At 34.7% G+C, this 20471-nt stretch overlaps 1 protein-coding gene across 1 annotated transcript in view; it reads left to right on the top strand.

The window, feature by feature from the left end:
* LOC137622912 (sodium/mannose cotransporter SLC5A10-like) overlaps window positions 1–15107 on the top strand; it is a 37289-nt gene extending 22182 nt beyond the window's left edge. Inside the window, exons 5-10 of the mRNA XM_068353472.1 lie at window positions 3107–3211; window positions 5376–5562; window positions 7259–7464; window positions 12400–13176; window positions 13356–13473; window positions 14027–15107. Of these exons, the coding sequence (XP_068209573.1) occupies window positions 3107–3211; window positions 5376–5562; window positions 7259–7464; window positions 12400–13176; window positions 13356–13473; window positions 14027–14334 (1701 nt within the window). The 3' untranslated portion in view covers window positions 14335–15107. The remainder of the gene's footprint in view (window positions 1–3106; window positions 3212–5375; window positions 5563–7258; window positions 7465–12399; window positions 13177–13355; window positions 13474–14026) is intronic.
* The last annotated feature ends 5364 nt before the right edge of the window (window positions 15108–20471 follow it).

The raw sequence follows: 20471 nt of genomic DNA, 5'->3' as shown, positions 1-20471 counted from the left end.
ATGAGAACGGATTATGCAATGGAAGATGAAATATCATTGGAAGGAGAAAGGATTAATGAGGTAGAATCATTCAAGTATTTAGGAACTGTGATCTCCAATATATACAGGGTCTTTAGAAATAGAGTTTAGTGGAAGATTGAAAAAAGCAAAGCAGACAATGGGTAGGTTAAGTAAAATTTGGAAATTAAATCGCCTGAAATTAAATATAAAATTCAGACTATATATCAGTTTAGTGAGATCGGTGTTATTATATGGACATGAGTAATGGTATGACAATGAAACAATCTCCAATAGATTTAGTAGATTTGAGAACAAAGCCCTCAGAAGGATATTGAAAGTTAAATTGCAAGACATGTATAGAAATTAAACTATAAGAGATTACACGATTGCCATGTGAATGAGATCACGATGAGGGGTAGATGAAGATGCTTTGGGCATGCTCTCTCGCACTCCCCAAGACAAATTAGTTCACCATACTTTAAACTGGACTCCTCAAGGTACTAGAAGAGTTGGAAGACCCAGGCCTACATTGCTGAGGACTATGAAGCATGATGTAGATGAGTGCAGAAGTATTGAATTAAGAGCTCAAGATAGAGACGACTGGCGAAATCTAACCGATGCCCTTTGCGTAAATAGATATAGAAGGAGATGATTATGAATGATGTACTACAAAGAAACGTAAAAAAAGGAGTTGCGTATGGCAAGACAGTGTACAAGTTTTTTTTTTTTTTTTTTTTTTTTTTTTTTTTTAAGGAAAGTGGTCCCAAACATTCCCCTCATTACCTGCTGGTAATTTCATAAAAAATGCAAGCGTTGCGTTACTAGTGGCAGTATTTAATCAACATTCTGCTGAGCACCAGTAATAACGCTGATATCATGCTACGCTGTTTACAAGCCTAAAGGCGTCTCTCCTACATACACGACCTACATTTGTGTGCGCGAGCGCGCGAGTTTGCTAACAAACATTTTCACAAAATGATACATGAGCATACATTATATATTCAGGATACATTTAGGATATTCATGCGCTTGCTATGAAATGTTTCTACAAAATGATACATACACTTGAGAAGACTCATGAACAAACTCTCTCTCTCTCTCTCTCTCTCTCTCTCTCTCTCTCTCTCTCTCTCTCTCTCTCTCTCTCAACATGTACATATTTGTACAGTCTAATTGCCTAATTAATTGCAATATTTGACAAATAAAGTTTATAAATGGTGCCTATATCTTAACAATGTCTTTTTCAGTCTACATAATTGGTTTAAATCATTATCAACCTAATAAATTAGTACCTTATATATATATATATATATATATATATATATATATATATATATATATATATATATATATATATATATATATATATATATATTTGATAAACTACTTATCAATAACTATCAAAATGGCCTCTCAAGGTATTCTGACATGGACAAAAATATCCCTTTCAAAATCAAAACAAGCCTTACCTATAAGGGTGAAAAATGCTTACTATCATTTTCCCATTCACAGCATTCATCCAGTGAATTATTATTCACGGTACTGCCACGAGTAATCACTGGTATAGAAGGGAAAATAAAGTAAAATTTATCGTTTCCTTGGTGTTCTATTGTCGTTTTTCCGGGAACTAATAAGTATACCATTACAAAGCTTTGGCCCTTTTCGTTATCGACGTATATATGTGCTCGTGTTAATGGCTTTTCCTTATGGCGTGTTTACCTGTTATATTTGAGGGAACGTGCGTGTATCTCTCTCTCTCTCTCTCTCTCTCTCTCTCTCTCTCTCTCTCTCTCTCTCTCTCTCTCTCTCTCTTTATATATATACACATACATACAGTATATATATATAATATATATATATATATAAATACATAAATACACACATATACATAAATATATATATATATATATATATATATATATATATATATATATATATATATATATATATATATAATATATATATATATATATATATATGAAAATACACATATAGAGATATGTATACATACATACATACACACATACACACATATATATAAATATATATGCACACTTATACATGTAAGTTTATATATAATATATAAAAATATATATGCATCAGAGAGCAATGTGAAAGCAAAATGATCAAGTATTTTAATCTGTGTGGTGACACCTTAACGTAGTGAAAGGGTTTGCGTATCGCCATGATCAGCACAGCTGTACTAGTCAGGGCCACCCATACTAGGTAGGGTAACTGTGAGCGACGAGACGGAAATCTCCCACCATCACCAATCCGCACTGGCCAGCGTGATGATGAAAACTGGCCTAACCCCAGACATGAACTGACATATCTGAGGCTTTTGTCCAGCAGTGAACTAGAAACGGAGGCATTTATGAACTGTATACCGAATGGATTATGAAATTTGGGGAGTAAGGCCTAGTGTTGGTGCCGGGGAGTGCCTTCAGTAATGTGTTGAAGTCATAAGGTTACAAATTAATGTACACATTTTTAAGCGTTTGAATAAGGTACTGTGACGGGCCAAGAGTAGGTTGTGAGTCAAGGGCGAGTAACTTTATTACGACACATCGAGTATACATACACACTAGTTCCCGGCAAGAAGGTCACAAAATACATACTATTTCTTGTCCAACCGGCAACCGGTTCTGTTAACAGTTAACAATGAAGTAGGCCGACAGGTTAATAGAAGTTGTTGTCAGTGCGAGGGGAGAGCGAAAATACAAAGGATAATATATATAAAAAAGAGAAATGACGTTTCTATGTACGCTCGTGTGACACAAGGGTGGTACAGTACCCTCGAAGTTGAAAGGTTGGACCGCAGGAGGGAAAAACAAAAGCTAAAAGGTCAGGGGCAGTTTGACCTTTACGTAATGACTACTGTGTACCTCGTGAGATGAACTGTGATCACTATTCCAAAAATGTTTTATCACAAAAAAAAAAAAAAAAAAAAAAAAAAAAACTACGAATAGAGAGAAAGATTGAAGAAAAGCTGAGGTGAAAATGAAAAAAATTAAGTCTTCTTTTCTAAGTGTTTGTGTTCTTTCTTATTAAGTTCCCTTTTACTTTTCTAATGAAGAAGTAATTATTTTTCATTTTTCTTCTACAGGTGGCAACAGTACCCGAATATATGAGGAAGAGATTTGGTGGGAAGAGAATACAAATGTACTTAGCTTGTCTTTCACTAGTTCTCTACATCTTCACCAAAATATCCGTAAGTTCATTAATTAAAGCAATAACATTAATATGTCAAAGTGCATTCTGACATCTGAGTGACCCTAAACTAAATATATTTAATATGGTATATTTTTACAGGCTGATAGGCTTCGTGAAGGTAAAACGTTAGACGGTTTTATCCAAACAAGATGCATTTGTTCTTAAAAGTGTTTTTAAAGGATCAGAAAAAATTTTTTTCTCCATTTTAAATTTATTGCAAAAGTTTTGTTTTGAGTGAACCTAAACGAAATATATTCAACAGGTTATTTTTTACAGGCTTCTACGCTTCGAGAAAGTAAAACATTAGATTTTTTATTAAAAAAAATGCATTTGTTCTTAAAACTGTTTTTTAAGGCAAAAAAAAAATGTTTTTTCTCGACTTTAAATTTAATGCGAAGGTTTTCTTTGTACAGACTTCTAGGCTTCGAGAAGGTAAACCATTAGATTCTTTAATCTAATTAAGGTGAATTTGTTACAAAAATCTATTTTCAAAAGGCACAAAAAGATAGTTTTCTTCCTCAACTTTTATAGATTAAGTGCAAAGATTTTTCTAGTCCCTTTTCTTTAAAGTTTAAGAGATTATTTCGTGTGAATTCTTGTATGAATTTTCATACAAATAAGTTCAGTATCAACCAATATGACATTCTTCAGAACTGATAGGAACCTCTGGTATATATTTATTCTTTTCTTTAGGATGCATTGAGCTCGAGGTCTCCTGAAATTTCAAGGTAAGGTTTTGAAATATAATTTTGCTTAAGGCTTTAGCGTATGAACAATAACACTGACGTCTTATTCGTTTTCAGACTTGCCTTTACAGTATGTATCATTCAGACTAAAGATTTCAATAAACTTTTCGAGATTATTTTTAGTCTTAGATATACCTAAATTTGTTCCTAAAGACGTAATTAGACAAATTTCTCCTGGAAGGTGTGACATAGGAAAATGTATTTTACAAAAGTTTATTCGTGTACCCAGCTTCATAGAGCTTTACTTATGTTTTAATCATTTGTTTTTATGAATGCATGTTTTTTTTTCAGTTTACAGTTATCATAATTCCTGCATATCATAAAAAAGTTTCTTGTTATGTATTATTTTTGGCTTTTCCTCACTGGGCTATTTTCCCTATTGGAGCCACTGGGCTTACGGCATCCTGCTTTTCCAACTAGGGTTGTAGCTTAGCTAATAATAATAATAATAATAATAATAATAATAATAATAATAATAATAATAATACTATTCCGACAAGACATGAAATGTTATAAGCTAAAATAGGTCAAATGGCCCTAAGCAAGTTGGGAAAATTAAACTAATTTTCACTATTTTTAAATGAAGAGCTGAAAGACTAGAAAAACTACTCAGTGTAATACAAATGCTTATTTTGCACAGGTGAATTTTTTAAGTCTTAAATTAATTTCATGGCTTTACTTTTCAGAGACAACTGTTAGCACATGAATGAATTACTGTCCAAAGACAATCCTTTGTAAAATTACCCTTACACACCAATCGAACTGAATGAAATACAAACTAAAGTGATGTCAAAAAGTATCATCAGGAGATAGTACTATAAACTAAAATAAAAAACTTCATGAAATTAGCACTCAAATCATATTAGATATTGAAGATTCAGATGCAATCTAAATTACTATGATTGCGTTGTTGGATGAGTATGAAAAAAATCTTATTCTCCTCTTTTATAGGAAATATGATCTGTAGATAAGTTAAATATTTACTCTGTACTGTGGATGTGTAAAAAGAATATAAATTCTTCACCGAAACAAAAATTATCCAACGAATAAAAGTAAAATCAAGTGAGCTCAATAATATCTTATTTACTTAAGAGAAAAATGACATTATAAGAAAATTACTGAAACAATATGTTAAGTTAGGTAGGCATGCCTGATACATAATAGAAAAAATCTATGATAATAGTTGAACGTATGTTAACTAGCATTTATATCACATTCATGATAGTACTCGTTAACTCATTCTGTAGCAGCAAATCAATAGTATCATAATTGTGTGTACAGAAAACCGATGAATTCGGACAAGCCAAGGTCTAAATACGCATATCTAGACCTTGATCTCTGCGTGTGTGTGTGTAAGAGATAAAATAAGACCACTGAAACAACTGGAGTAATTGTTAAAAAGCTCTTCTTCTACAGGTTGACTTGTATTCGGGAGCTTTATTCATCAATCAAGCCTTAAAATGGGACATCTATGGCTCCATCATAGCACTCCTTGCCCTAACCACCTTATTTACAATGACTGGTGGCCTGGCAGCTGTCATCTACACTGACACACTTCAGTTCTTCATCATGATCATTGGCTCACTGGTTGTTATGGTCATGGGTGGGTATCTTCCTGGTCATTTTAATCTAATAATTTAATTTTTCTGTTAATATTATGTAGGGGGATTACATTCGTCTCTAATTGCTTGAAAGATTGGGAAACGATGATACAAGACGAATGGCAGGCATAGTAAATATACAGAGGTGATAAGTGTGTCACGAATGAGATGGTGTGGCCACGTGTTGAGAATGGATGGTGGGGATTGATTGATCGATTGAGAATTTTCTGGCATCCTGACATCTAAGGTAATTGATGCCGATATAATTTGTTATAAATAAGGAATAAAAGAAAAATCAATTTTAAACAATATAAGTAAAGATGTCCTTGTATAAGTTATCTGGTAAACATCTTTCAGAAGACCTGCTCCTGAAATAAATCTAAAAATACTGCTAGCATAGTATGACAAATCACCTCAGGCCTCAAACAGATATTTATTCATCAAGGTGTTATAAGTGGGGCATTCAGTAAACAAATGCCTCACTATCAGGAGTACCAAAAAGTCGTTGCAATATGGATGGTGTTGGCCAGTTAGCGAGAACTTGTGTGGCAACTGAGTGTGACCAATGCGGAGATGACAAAAAGTAGTCTCCCACTTTCAAGACATCATTTTATATCTCCAAGGAGATATAACATTCGTCATTTCTCTCATCTTACTATCAACTAAACCATCCCAATACTGTTGTCCATTATTATAAATGATATTCTTGATGCTAGGTGAAAAATCATCACAGAGAATGGGATGGTGTGGAAGGAATGGGAAGAGCTTGAGAGGAACCTGTTAAGGGGGGAAGATCTATAGGGAGGCAAAAAATTAGATAGAGAGATAAGGTTAAGGATGATATGGAGAGAAGTTAGGTGAAAGAAGATGCCTTTCATATAAGGCATTTGAGATGGAACATCAGACAACTGACCCCTTAATGTAGGGATGACGGAGGGAAAGATGATCAAGCTTGTCTCTACTTATGCCCACTGGAACGAGATTCACTCTTGAGGGGTCTCAACGATTGGCTATGTACTCCACCAAGAGCATATTTTTCCAGGATCGAGACAGACTTCTTTTATTTTGTCCCAATGTGGAGATTGTGACCAACTGGAATTAGTCCAGTCTCATGCCCAAGCTCAGATTGGAGTACTTGGTTATACTGATAAACAGCAGCAAGGAGTGTCTACCCACTGGACGATTATATCATGTAGCTTAGGGAGGCAGTGCTTCCATTCCCACGCAATGAAGAAATTTTGCAAAACTGATGGGAGGTTCTATGAGCCTTTTTGTGTTAACTGGGTTATCTCGGTTACAACATTAATTGATTTTCGCTGAGACGTTCCCATTTAAGCAATGTTTTCATATCTTCGTCAATGCCAAAACATCTGTAGAATAATTTTCCTTAGTAAAGTGTTTAAATTTTTCAACTTTTCCATAGTTGGCTAATTTCCCCATTAGTGCCTTTGGGATTTTTCTTGTTCAATGAAGGTTAGATTTCTGTGATAATAATCATAATATCAATTATTGTAATATTTAGTTTTATTATTCAATAATAATCATTATTACTGTTTATTGTTATCTCTTATTGATATTTCATAAAGCAGGTTTATTGGCATCTTACCATAAGTACTTCTAATTATTCTTTCTCCTTTTCCGTTTCCCATTTAGTCCTTATCTGTATGAAATACATAACCACATTTCACTTTTATACAGGTTTCCAAAAGATCGGTGGATACGAAAGTCTACAATACAAGTACATGCAGGCTATACCGAAACTCACTTACGAAAACACAACCTGCGGTGTACCTAGAGCAGATTCATGGGTAATGCTCCGCGACCCTGTGAATTCTGACCTACCTTGGCCTGCATTTCTTTTGGGTCAAACGCCAGCGTCAATATGGTATTGGTGTGCTGACCAGGTAAGTCTCAGGGCACAGGGTAAGATTATGAATTTTGCAATTTAAATTTCCTTAGTTTCCTGTTTCCAAGGGGTGAAACATATGAGTTAACAATTATTTCAGAAATCATTGATTGTAGCAGATTGAAAGTGGCAATGAGCTGAAATTTTTTCTTTTTCCATACTCATTTTAAGGATTTCAACCATACCTTCACTTAAAGATGAGTAAACTTCATTATGATTATGTATATTTTTATTGTTATCACATGGGGCCTCGAAAACTGTTAAATTGAAATAATAGCCGGTTGAACTGAAGAGTGTAATAAGTGATTACATCTTAGTTGGTCACTGAATCTCTTAACAGTCTATAAACCCAAATTGTTTGACCTTTCATAATCTCAGGAGTTGAAAACTATTATTTTGTGATGCATGTGCAACAAGCAATGCACATACAAATAAATAAGAAAGTCATTGAATGTACACAGGTAATTGTCATCCTTGGACTATATAAATACCGGTTTTTCACAAATTAAAGTTAGTTAATTGGATTCGTCTTCCAGTTCTTATCTCTCCCAAGAACGTCACATTGGTGATATGTGGAGTTCCACAAACAATGCCTCGTCTGCCGTATTCTCTCATCTTTCCACGCTACCACAGTGAAACTCCCACCCTTCACCAATAGAAATGTTTGTCTGGTTACATTGCGATGAGGTTCAGTTCCGCATCAAGCAAAAAAGCAGACTACATCCTCGCTCAAATCTTCAACAACATCCTCCCAGAAATCTCAGTAGGCTTTGCGAGCAAAGGGACGCCCCATACAGTACAATGCCCTCAAATCATATCCTCTGGAGCAGTACTTACTGTTACTAGCTGCCCATATAGCCAAGATTTTCTAGCTCTCTCAACAACTGTTGGGGGATCAAAAGTGTCATTGACCTTCAGAAAAATTATCGGTGTTCAGCAGCTGCAGACGGTTCTCCTCGTAAAATGAACCTACCATTTGGGTACAACACCTGTCGGGATCTTGCTTATGAAGGACCTGATGGTTAGAGTGGACTCCTTTATGAACAGCCACTTCCCCACTTTCAAGAACTCCATCAACATCTCCACTCCTGATGAAGGGGATAACTATTCAACGATGACATCTCTGCTATTTCTGAATACAAGTGTACCATTGAACACACCCCCAGTAATTCTGAATTTCATCCAGAGACACACTGGCTGCCATCCACCTTGGAATGGATTACAAAACATTAACAGAAGCCCAACTCTGGGACCCCAATTAACCAGCCTACAGGACTTCCTGCATGTCTCTCCGTTGGAGAGATATCTCTTCTGATGGCTCCAACACCACCCCCTTCTGTGACATCAGTACTGGTAGGCCACACCCGTAGATACTTGCCTCATGCAGGACAAGTGTTTCACTTGATCCATGGCTTCACACATCACTCACGATGACCTACAACACAGCTACTGAAGTCATAGTTTGTATAGGATAGCATCACTTAAGATGTCAAGGATTGGGTCTGCGCCTACACTTGAAGTCAAACTTCAAAGGTGCATAGATACATGGATTCAGGTGTGGGAAGTTTTCAACCTAAGCATCGTCTTACGCACATTTACATTAACGGTGTTGGCTCCCTACCCACATTACAAGGATACTGGTACCTTTTCACAGTCCTTGATAGCGATAGCGCCAATCGTTAGCCTGAAGCCATCCCCATGAAAGAAGCAACATGGCTCATTATTTTCTGGACGGATAGAAAGATTTGGCATGTCAGAATATATTACTTCCAACAGGGGCACCACCTTCACCAATGAATTGTGGACATCATTAGGGTATCTTGTCGGTATCACCCTTCATCAGATGCCTCTTACAACCCTGCAACCAACGGTACGGTGGAACATTTCCAATGTGTCCTCAGAATAGCTTTGATGTCCTGCTGCATGGACTCAAGTTGATGTCCACAACTTCCTTGGGTCCTCCTCGTACTGAGGATGCCTAAGCAGCAGAAATGGTATACTGTATGGTGATCCACTAGTCGTTTTATGCTGATCTTTTTCTTTCTGTTCACTACCTCCTTCGTTGATCTCCAGCACCTATAACACTGTAGGGAAATTTACCCTCTGCCATCACACTTACAAGTACCGAGCTAAGCAGCAAATACCGAAAGACCAACACACAGCAATACACATCTTCATGCTCAACAACGTTTGCAAGCCTCCTACCATTTTGTACAGGGTTTCCAAACGTCTGTGACAGCTTCTATCAATGTATTCAAAAGAAGCAAGAAATTCTGTCCTTTAATTATGTTATAACAACATGTGTATAACAAAGAATGGAAAAGTAGCTGCTGATTTATAACAAGCAGAAATATTGAAGAACCAATCATTCTTAGGCAAAACCTGAAGTGATGACCACCATATTACAGATTACTAATAAGAATTATTTTTTTGCCAAAATACTCCACTCTTAGGACACCATACCCAGCCCCTATCACATTAATTGTCTTCCTAACCATCATCCAAATTAGTTTCTCAGTAGCTGAATTTGAACATTCGCTTCCATCATAAGAACACGATTTTGTACAGGGAAAAAAGTCTGTGTGGCCTGCGCAAAAATTATTGCAATGCTTTTTGAACTCTTTGTATGAGAAGACAAACCTAATTAGATTAGGTGTACTAGGAACATTAAAGTATGCTATTTTGAGTGTACCACTATTCTTTTCCAAGGGATAAACTTTAATCATTGGATAGAAGAAATCTGGTCATGTGACACACTATCCGCACATTTCAAGCCAGTGCTCGTGCAACACATTTGAGTTGGGGCTGGAGTATATTTCCTTGCCTTTGAGAGCTTTCTGTGATGTTGAATCAAAATTGTACTTTACTGATATGTTCTTGTTCTTCCCATCCACAGCTCCAACAAAACTTTACACATTTTCATAAATCTGAGTTTTTCTTGAATCAGTAGTTATTGCCTCAAGTGGAACATAGACATCTGTTCTTCTGCTGGCAAAAGGTTCACTCATAGTTCATTATATAATATGTACAATTTAAAATAATTCAGTACAACATTTATGAATAAATTCTTGCTCTATATTCATGGTGCCTGCATTTGATGTAACAGGACTGGTTTCCTCTTGCTGAACATGAAGCATTTAGCTACCATCAAATATTTACATCTCATGTCTCCTGGTGTCAACTGATTCCTGCCCTTTCCCAACCAAAAATTATTTAATGGCCACCAGTAATATCAAAATTACAAATTTCAAACATGCATAAATGCTGATTTCCTTTTCATTTATAATCTTAATCGCTTCTGAATAGCTTCGTACAAACAGACAGGAGTTTTTCTGTTACTGTTTACACATGCTGTATCTCTAGTTTGCGGGTATTACACTATTCATGGTGTTTTAACTGTGCTTTCATTTCTAAAAGTAATTTTTTGCCATGTTATTTTCGTATATTTCCATTGTTCATAATGTTTTTGCACGACTCTCATTTACATTAGGCTTCCTTCACTGATTTTCTAGTTGTTGTTTTCTATAATTATGAAAATATTTCATCTCAGATATAAACAGTATTTATATCAATGTTGTAAGCAGGTATGATTTGCCTTAATTCTTTTGTCACCATTCACTTCTCCATTCAGATGGTTAAGTGTACAGGCATAGCAACTCTATTCTTCATCTTCAGTGACATTTAGCATCTTAAACATTACTTTTGCTATTTTTATGAGACAAGAATTAATGGTGGTAAACTGCATTCTGTAACACCTAAAAGACTTAGGAGAGGATCTGACTTAAGAACTGTTACCATTATAACCCAGAACTCTTGGCTTTTCCAGCCTTCTACTATCAAGTATACTAAGCTCCAATTCTAATATCGCTATCCCAGGTTCTAGACACTACCATGGGTTTCACGTTTCGCTTCTAAAAACATTATTAAAAGACAAGTTGTAACTAGTAACATATAGACTGTGGAAAGAGGACTTTATCAACTAGCTCAACAAAAACCTATGCCCCAATTTTGAGTTTCTAAAGATCCTCAGATTAAACTATTTGAATACAAAGACCATTCAACAATTTAGTCATAGCTAGAATAAAACTTCTAGATAGCATTAACTGCATGTCTAGTGCTATGTGGTGAATGCTATATTTTTTGAAGATCTGAATACCAAAGGATGGTCAGAATTCTGTAAATCCTTATACAACATCCTTTCCTGCCCTATAAGGACCTTGGAACACTTGTGTGTTTCAAGCGCCTTTTTAAAGACACTTATAATACATTAAATCTACATCACGGTAAAAGTTAGTCTTATACTTAGCCTAGAATAATAAAAGAAAGGGTCTTTTGTAAAAAAAAATGAAAAAATTACTTAAACAAGTAATATACATAAGTTTATGTAGTGCATACTAAAAAGGTTTTAGTTGTAACATACAATATTTCTGATTTGATGTTAATTTTCATCAAGAATATTTTTTCTGATATTTCATTTGAAAAACTGGTGAAAATTTAAGGTCAATTATGACATTCTAGAATGGTTGGGTTAAATAGCAATTATGTTCAGCATACCTTGTGTTGGTGCAGCCCGTGGTTCTAATGATTACTTCATATTTTATAGGATGATTGATCTATTTTAACGATGTTACTGATCTTATGATATTTTATATATTTTATTCATCACTTCTCATATATATTTTAATTATTTCCTTATTTCCTTACTGTCCCTGTTGGAGCCCTAAGGCTTATGTCATCCTACTTTTCCAATTAGGGTTATATCTTAGCTTGTATTATTAATGTAGTTGATGCATAAATATAACCAGGAGTAAATGATCCAAACTCGAAAACATTTGTTTTTTGGCAAAATTCTTCATTCATTCATTAGGGCATTTATAATTCATAAATCTTAAAAGATGTAATGGCAGGACTAATGAACCTCCATCTTTTGCAGATGATGATTCAACGAACACTTGCTGCCAAATCTCTATCTCACGCTCAAGGTGCGACAATATTTACAGCCTACATCAAAATCTTGCCTTTCTTCGTGATCATTCTACCAGGAATGATATCCCGAACACTATTCCCGGATGACGTTGCTTGCGTTTTGCCTGAAGAATGCATGCGAGCTTGCGGGTCATCCTCGTCTTGCTATAACTCTGCCTATCCTCGACTGGTTGTTGGTATCATGCCAGCAGGACTAAAAGGCTTCATGATGGCAGTGATGCTAGCTGCTCTTATGAGCGATTTGACGTCCATTTTTAACTCTGCCTCGACTCTGTTTACTCTAGATCTGTGGTCTAAGATACGTCCAAAAGCTAAGACGCGCGAATTGCTCATAGTTGGAAAATTATTCATTGTCATCTTGGTCTTAACATCAATAGCATGGGTTCCTATAATTGAACACTTACAAGATGGCCAGTTATTCATATACATCCAGAAAATAGCAGCATACTTGGCCCCGCCCATTGCTTGCGTGTATGCCTTGGCTGTTATGTGGCCAAGAATGAATGAAAAAGGAGCCTTCTGGGCTCTCATGGCAGGTTTGGCTATAGGAAGTATACGAATGATCCTCGATTTCTCTTACGGTACTTCAAGTTGTGGGCAGGAAGACACCAGGCCGGCAGTGATCAAGCTTAACTTCATGTATTTTGCAACAATACTTTTCTGGCTTACTGGAATAATTGTAGTCATTGTTTCTTATATGACAGAACCATCAAAGGATTATATGGTTAGTAAAGTTTCCTACTGAAATAAGTGCCAAAACATTCACAAAAAAAGGGTAATTTCATTATTTCAATAAAATACAGTGTATTCCATACTGACTTTGGCTATAATTAAACAAATCATATCAGAAACAAGGGGCATATTAGATATTCACATGAATAGTTATCCACTTTTCTCTTACAGCTGATACGGACAACATATTCTACGCGCTTTGACACTGGCAAAAGAGAAGACGACTTAGATCAACAGGCAAGGCATGTAGGTGACATACAATTAGAAGTACCGCAGGAAACAACAATTGGTAAGTAAAGAAAAAGAATAAAACTTTTGCATACATATAGAGATATATACAGTGACTAGGAAAGAGCCTAAAGGAAACTTAAATCCATGTAAAACATGGACCTAAGGTCAAAGACATTGTTACACTCCATTTTGTACTTGCTCTTAGTTCCAGTCTTCAAAATATTTTTTATCCGCTTTGATTTTACTCAATGGATACTTACATTATAAGTAAATACTAAATTATTAAAAAGTTGATAATGTAAGTCCACGCACTATCATCTAAAGATAAATAATGTTTTACTCTTAACAGCATTTAACTATATGATGCAATAGGCTTTACTTTTTGCATAACCTTGAAGTATTTATAATTAAACTTCAGTGTAAATTTTATAAATTTGCTACTGTATGTTAATTGCAAGGATCAGAGAAGACTTTGCGTGGACAAAATCCTTTCTTCAAAGATTATTAAACTATATAAACACAAAACTGTGATGACAATTGCAAATGTTCAAGTGGAATGTTACCTCAATGTAAATGTAAAAATTATATAATTTCTTATTGTTATCTTCCAGAGGGGAGTCAAGCAACTCTAATGAACAGTGAAGGTGAAAACAAATGCCTATCAAGTGTCAAGAAGTCTTGCACATGGTTCTGTGGTCTTGACTCCTTGCCAGACAGCCAAGAAAATAAGGACAGTTTGGAGGAAGACTTGCAAGCACTAACTTCGCTCGAACAGAACCGCTTTGCTAAAATCATACTCAATGTTAATTTAGTAGTAGTCATAGTGGTAGGCATTGGACTTTTCACATATTTCACAATCGATCCATTTCCAGAGGGTTACGATCCCAAAGCAAATATATCACTTTACCTTGACAAATAATATTAAGGCACGTTGATTCAATAACCACATAGTAGTGAATTTCTTTATCGGAGTCTTCAAGATCTCTAAAAGCAAAAAATCATTGCTCAGGTAGTCTTTCAGGGACAGAGTTTATATAGACAAATAATATACACACACAAATTATAAAGGCAAAGGTGACTAAAGAAAATATAAGAATTATATAAGCATAACATTATTTGGTATACCAGGATGCTTCGTGGTAGGATAAGGTTTGGTCTTGAAAAAGTTATTTGAGAAGTTTGAAAGTATGGGAAAAGCTGTACGTGGCACACTAGGATGTGTATGAATATTTTGGACATAATCAATAGTAAAGCAGTGTATAAGGGGTAGCATATACATGTGGACAGATATTATACGGTGCCCAAAACAAAGCCACAAGTTAATAATTGAAACAGCTGTGGGTATAAATCAAATGGTGTCGCGAAAACGGCCATATGTTGATAGTTGAAACCTTTGTGGCAAGATATTGAATGGCATATCAAAGAAAGCCATAAGTTAATAGTTGAAACAGCTGTGGGCAGATATTAAATGGTGACCCCCAAATTAAGTCATAAGTTAATAGTTTAAAGAGCTGTGGGCAGATATTAAATGGTGCCCCGAAGACAGCCATTATATAAATGTTGAAACAGCTGCAACATGATATGAGCATCACCTTCGGTTATGAAAAACAATGTAAAGCTTGTAACCTCACTTACCATTAGCCATTTACCCAAAAAATGTCACGATGTACATATATATATATATATATATATATATATATATATATATATATATATATATATATATATATATATATACATATATATATATATATATTACATGTGTTTTCCCTGGTTGATTATATAAGTAAATTTCACACACACATATAATATATATATATATATATATATATATATATATATATATATATATATATATATATATATATATATATATATATAATGCATGTGTTTCCCCTGATGGATTATATAATATAATTTTACCCAATTGAAGAGTGCCTTTGGAAATGACAAAAAGGTTATCAGTTATGTACAAATGAAGGATTTTAACTACAGTTAGTAAGCCAAGCATTTTCCATATTACCTTTCATGTATGATATGCACAAAGAGTTAAAACTCGCAATGTTATTCCTTTCCATAGAAAACGGTATAGAGACATGCAGATTTTTAAAACAGATTTTTAAAATGGGAATAAGAATTCTTTTAGATAATTTTAGATAATGCTCTCCTTTTGTTAAGTCCCACAAGAATTGGTCAAGTCTGTTTAGAGCAAATTCTAATGACATTTCTCTTTTAATTTCATCAATCTTCAAGCCTTTTACTTGAGCACTGTGTCATCATATCAAAGTTATTGTACTCTAATGCAATATTTCCTTCTCTAGAGTGAGTTCATTTGCTTCGTCCTACATTGAGTATATTATTATGATCTTTCATGCCTAATATTAATATTAATTCATAATGATGGTTATAACTGAAGTACAACATTCGTGATTCAAACGATAACAATATTTCAATAATATTCGTATATATCCAGACGCCTGCAAAGATATTTTCTTAACATCCTTAATTGTTTGATGGTTGATTCAGTTAATAGTACTTTTTTTAATCATTCTAGTAGTTATTTCTTTGCTTGTCTTGATAAATTACTTAAAGAACTGGCAAGGATCACCTCTAGGAAGTTGAATTTCTTGGCCAGGCAGTTTTTAATTCTTTTTTAAGTAAGTTAGCCTCTTAAAACATAGAAGTTTTAAGACTATGTTACGTGAATGGATAATCCAAAGCCATTTCATTAACTCCTCGGAGAATGTTCCTAAGATACAAAATATATTTAATTGTACTTTAATCAGAGAATGTTCATGATATAAAATATATTTAGTTGTACTTTTAGTAGAGAATTTTCCTAAGATACAATATATATTCAATTGTACTTTAATTAACAGAATGTTCCTAGGATACAAAATATAATTAATTGTACTTTAATTAGAGAATGTTCCTAAGATACAAAATATAATTATTTGTACTTTAATTAGAGGATGTTCCCAAGGTACAAAATATATTTAATTGTACTTTAATTAGAGAATGTTCCTAAGATACAAAATATAATTATTTGTACTTTAATTAGAGAATGTTAATGATACAAAATCTATTTGACTGTACATACATCCTGATCTTAATTTTATCTTCTTGGTTCTAGGGATCATCAAATTTTGCTTTTCCTTGTAGCATAACTCCACATAATTACCATTATAGAAATATGTGAAATGATCTGAAAGACATGCTTTCATATTTAAAGAAAGCATTTGCATATGGCATATCTCTTCCCTTAAATCAGACTTTTATAACGTTTAAAACATTTCTAGAAGACTAAATTTACTGCCAGATCTTTGCTCAGACAGCATCTAAAACGTTTAAAACTCTTCCAGAAGACTCAAATTGCTGCCTTGACTGATTATGAAATTCAGTTCTGGTTCAGGGAAATTAGTTATCAATTTGCATGAGGTGAAATGTATCAAAAAATTGTTCTTGATAGTGAAATTCACAAATTGTTCTTAGAGTGAAATAAAAGTATAATTATTAATCACCTCCATTGATAGGAATTTTGAGATAGGTGTATTATCTATTACATCAGTGTTTCCCAACCCTGGGGTAAATTACCCCAGTGGGGTAATGGACCCGTATTTTTGGGGTAATCAAGATGTTCTGAAATTGAGAGATTCACATTCCCATAATTATTGCCATAATTCATACACAAAATCTGCAATAATTATTTTATATGAAAACTCAATAAACTCAAAAGTTTGCATTTGTTTTAGATCCTTAATTATAAGCACCCAATAGCAGGCTACATGATCCATACAGTTCATCAGGTGGTTGCAAAAAAACATCCTATGTTACCGGGTATATGGTCAATGGGGTAATTGATTAGATGGGAATAAAATTTTGGGGTAATCATTTAAAAAAGGTTGGGAAACACTGTATTACATGGACAGGCTATTGAGATTCAATAAAAAAAATCTATTATATTAATAGAAATTGTCATCTATTATGTTAATGGAAATATTTCTAATTATCAATGTTTTTCCCATGAATTATTTCCATCCACTTAAAATACAAAATTTTAAAAAAAATCAGGTATTAAAAAAACAATACAAATTTTCTATATACCAAATATGAATGGAATTTACAAAGAATCCATTTTTATTGACAGTATATTTTCAATAAAGAAAATATCTATATGATAAAAACGTTTTAATAGCCTTATTATTGACTCAATATTTCTAAGACGCTTGAAAATATGTTGTTGTTGTTGTTATTATTATTATTATTATTATTATTATTATTATTATTATTATTATCATTATTATTACTTGCTAGGCTACAACCCAAGTTGGAAAAGCAGAAAAGGAGCCCAGTGAGGAAAGGAAACAAGAAAAAATAAAATATTGTAAGAACAGCAACAACACCTAAACATATATTGCTTATAAAAACTATAAAAACTTTAACAAAAGAAGAGGATGAGAAATAAGATAGAATAGTGTGCCAGAGTGTACCATCGAGCAAGAAATCTTTAACCCAAGACGTGGAAGACCATGGTATAGAGTCTATGGCACTACTCAAGACTAGAGAACAATAGTTTGATTTTGGAGATTCCTTCTCCTAGAGGAGATGCTTACCACAGTTAAAGAGTCTCTTCTACCCTTAACCAAGAGGACAGTAGCCACGAGTATGAGCCGTGTGTCATTTTGATGGAAGCCAATAGGTTAAGTTTAACATTTAAGATCTGCCAAGCCACACAAATCAATTGAATTTATATGCTGTATACATAAGCCTTTTAAATCAAGGGGTCACTTGAGAGTTAACTAGAGAGGCCACTTAGTAGAGCAAAGACCTCCGCCGTGGCAGCTTATTTCTAGACCTTGACCTTTGGCCTAACATTTGATCATTGGCGTGGCTATTCATACGCTTGAATATGAACCAATTTTAAAGTCTGTGAAAACGATGTCTACAATTATGGCTAATTACGTGAATTGGACATTTTGCTTGACATTGACCTTGACCTTCCTAAATTTAATCATTTCCAGATTTATTACATGACAGTTAATCCCTGCAAGTTTCATTACTCTACGATTAGAATTGTGGCCAGGAAGCTCTTCAAATACACACACACACAAAAGGGGGAAAACATAACCTACTTCCAACTTCGTTGGCGGAGGTAATAAGTAAAATTTTTTCCTGAACTGCCGACAGCCCGCATGTATACTCTACATAATTAACTTTGTACGTTGACGGCCTTTTTTATTTTTTCCTGTACTTGCGACATCTCGCCAGAATACTCTACTGTTCACTTATGTGTTGACATAGACATAGTGGTAAATCAAAAGATCGCTCGCATATACAAAGTCAAAGAAGGTGCCCTCAACATAAGCCAGTATTTTCAGTAGGAGAGGCAATAACAGGTAATGTAAAGATCATAACCACTAGAGAGAGAGAGAGAGAGAGAGAGAGAGAGAGAGAGAGAGAGAGAGAGAGAGAGAGAGAGAGAGAGAGAGAGAGAGCAATGAAAATTATTGTCGATGTCCATGCTGTAAATCTGTATCTCATTCACATCATGTACTATGTAACAATATGTGGTGTTCATACACATTTCATGGCTGAAGGCGTACACATGAAAATCTGGGTCCTCAGTGACTCAACGATCAAGTAACGTTGGTTGAAACATGGCAACATCGCCAAGAGAACGACTTCACTAGAAACCTTGGTTTTATAGTATTATTATTACTAGCTAAGCTACAACCCGATACTATAAGCCCAATGGCTCCAAAAAGGAAAATATCCCAGTGAGGAAAGAAAATAAGGAAACATAAAATAGTGTGCCCAAGTGTACCCTCAAGCAAGAGAACTCTAACTCATGACAGTGGAAGACCATGGTACAGAGGCCATGGCACTGCCTAAGAGTATTATTATTATTATTATTATTATTATTATTATTAACTAAGCTACAACCTCTTTGGAAAAGCAGGATGCTATAACCCCAATGCCTCCAAAAGGGAAAATATCCCAGTGAGGAAAAGCAATAAGGAAACATAGAATAGCGTGCCCGAGTGTAGCCTCAAGCAAGAGAACTCTAACCCAAGACAGTAGAAGACCTTGGTACAGGAGCTATGGCACTGCCAAAGACTATTATTATTATTATTATTATTATTATTATTATTATTATTATTAGCTAAGCTAGGGGCTATTTGGAAAAGCGGAATGCTATAAGCACAAGGGCTCCAAAAGGAAAAATATCCCAGCGAGGAAAGGAAATAAGGAAACAGATATAATAGTGTGCCTGAGTGTACCCTCAAGCAAGAAAACTCTAACCCAAGACATTGGAAGACCATGGTACAGAGGCTATGGTACTGCCAAAGACTATTAACATTATTATTATTATTATTATTATTATTATTGTTACTTCTACAATTAGCTAAGCTACAACCTAGTTGGAAAAGCGGAATGTTATAAGCCCAAGGCCTCCAAAAGGGAAAATATCTCACTGAGGAAAGGAAATAAGGAAACAGATAGAATAGTGTGCCCGAGTGTACCCTCAAACAAAAGAACTCTAACCTAAGACAGTGGAAGGCCATAGCAAAGAGGTTATGGCACTACCCAAGACCAAAGAACAATGATTTTGTTGTGTCCTCCTAGAAGAGCGGCTTACCATAGCTAAAGAGTCCTTCTACCCTTAACAAGAGGAAAGTAGCCACTGAACAATTACAGTGCAGTAGTTAACTCCTTGAGCGAAGAAGAATTGTTTGGTAATCTAGGTGATGCCAGGTGTATGAGGACAGAGGAGAATCTGCAAAGAATAGGCCAGGCTATTCGGTGTATTTGTAGGCAAAACGAAAATGAACCGTAACCGGAGAGAAGGATCCAATGTAGTACGGTCTGGCCAGTCAAAGGACCCCATAACTCTCTAGTCTACTACCCTTACCAAGTGGAAAGTAGTGTAGTGTAGTGTTCTTTTGCAAAGTAGCAATAAACAGATGTGGTCTTTATACAAAATCTATTACGATGGTCAGCTTTATTGACAGAGGGAATAAAATACGACCAGTTTCTATCAAGAGGATATATACA

This window comes from Palaemon carinicauda, chromosome 2 (assembly GCF_036898095.1).
Source record: "Palaemon carinicauda isolate YSFRI2023 chromosome 2, ASM3689809v2, whole genome shotgun sequence".
Taxonomy (NCBI): domain Eukaryota; kingdom Metazoa; phylum Arthropoda; class Malacostraca; order Decapoda; family Palaemonidae; genus Palaemon; species Palaemon carinicauda.
The sequence above is the reverse complement of the archived record's forward strand: the minus strand, read 5'-3'. Positions and strand labels throughout refer to the sequence as shown.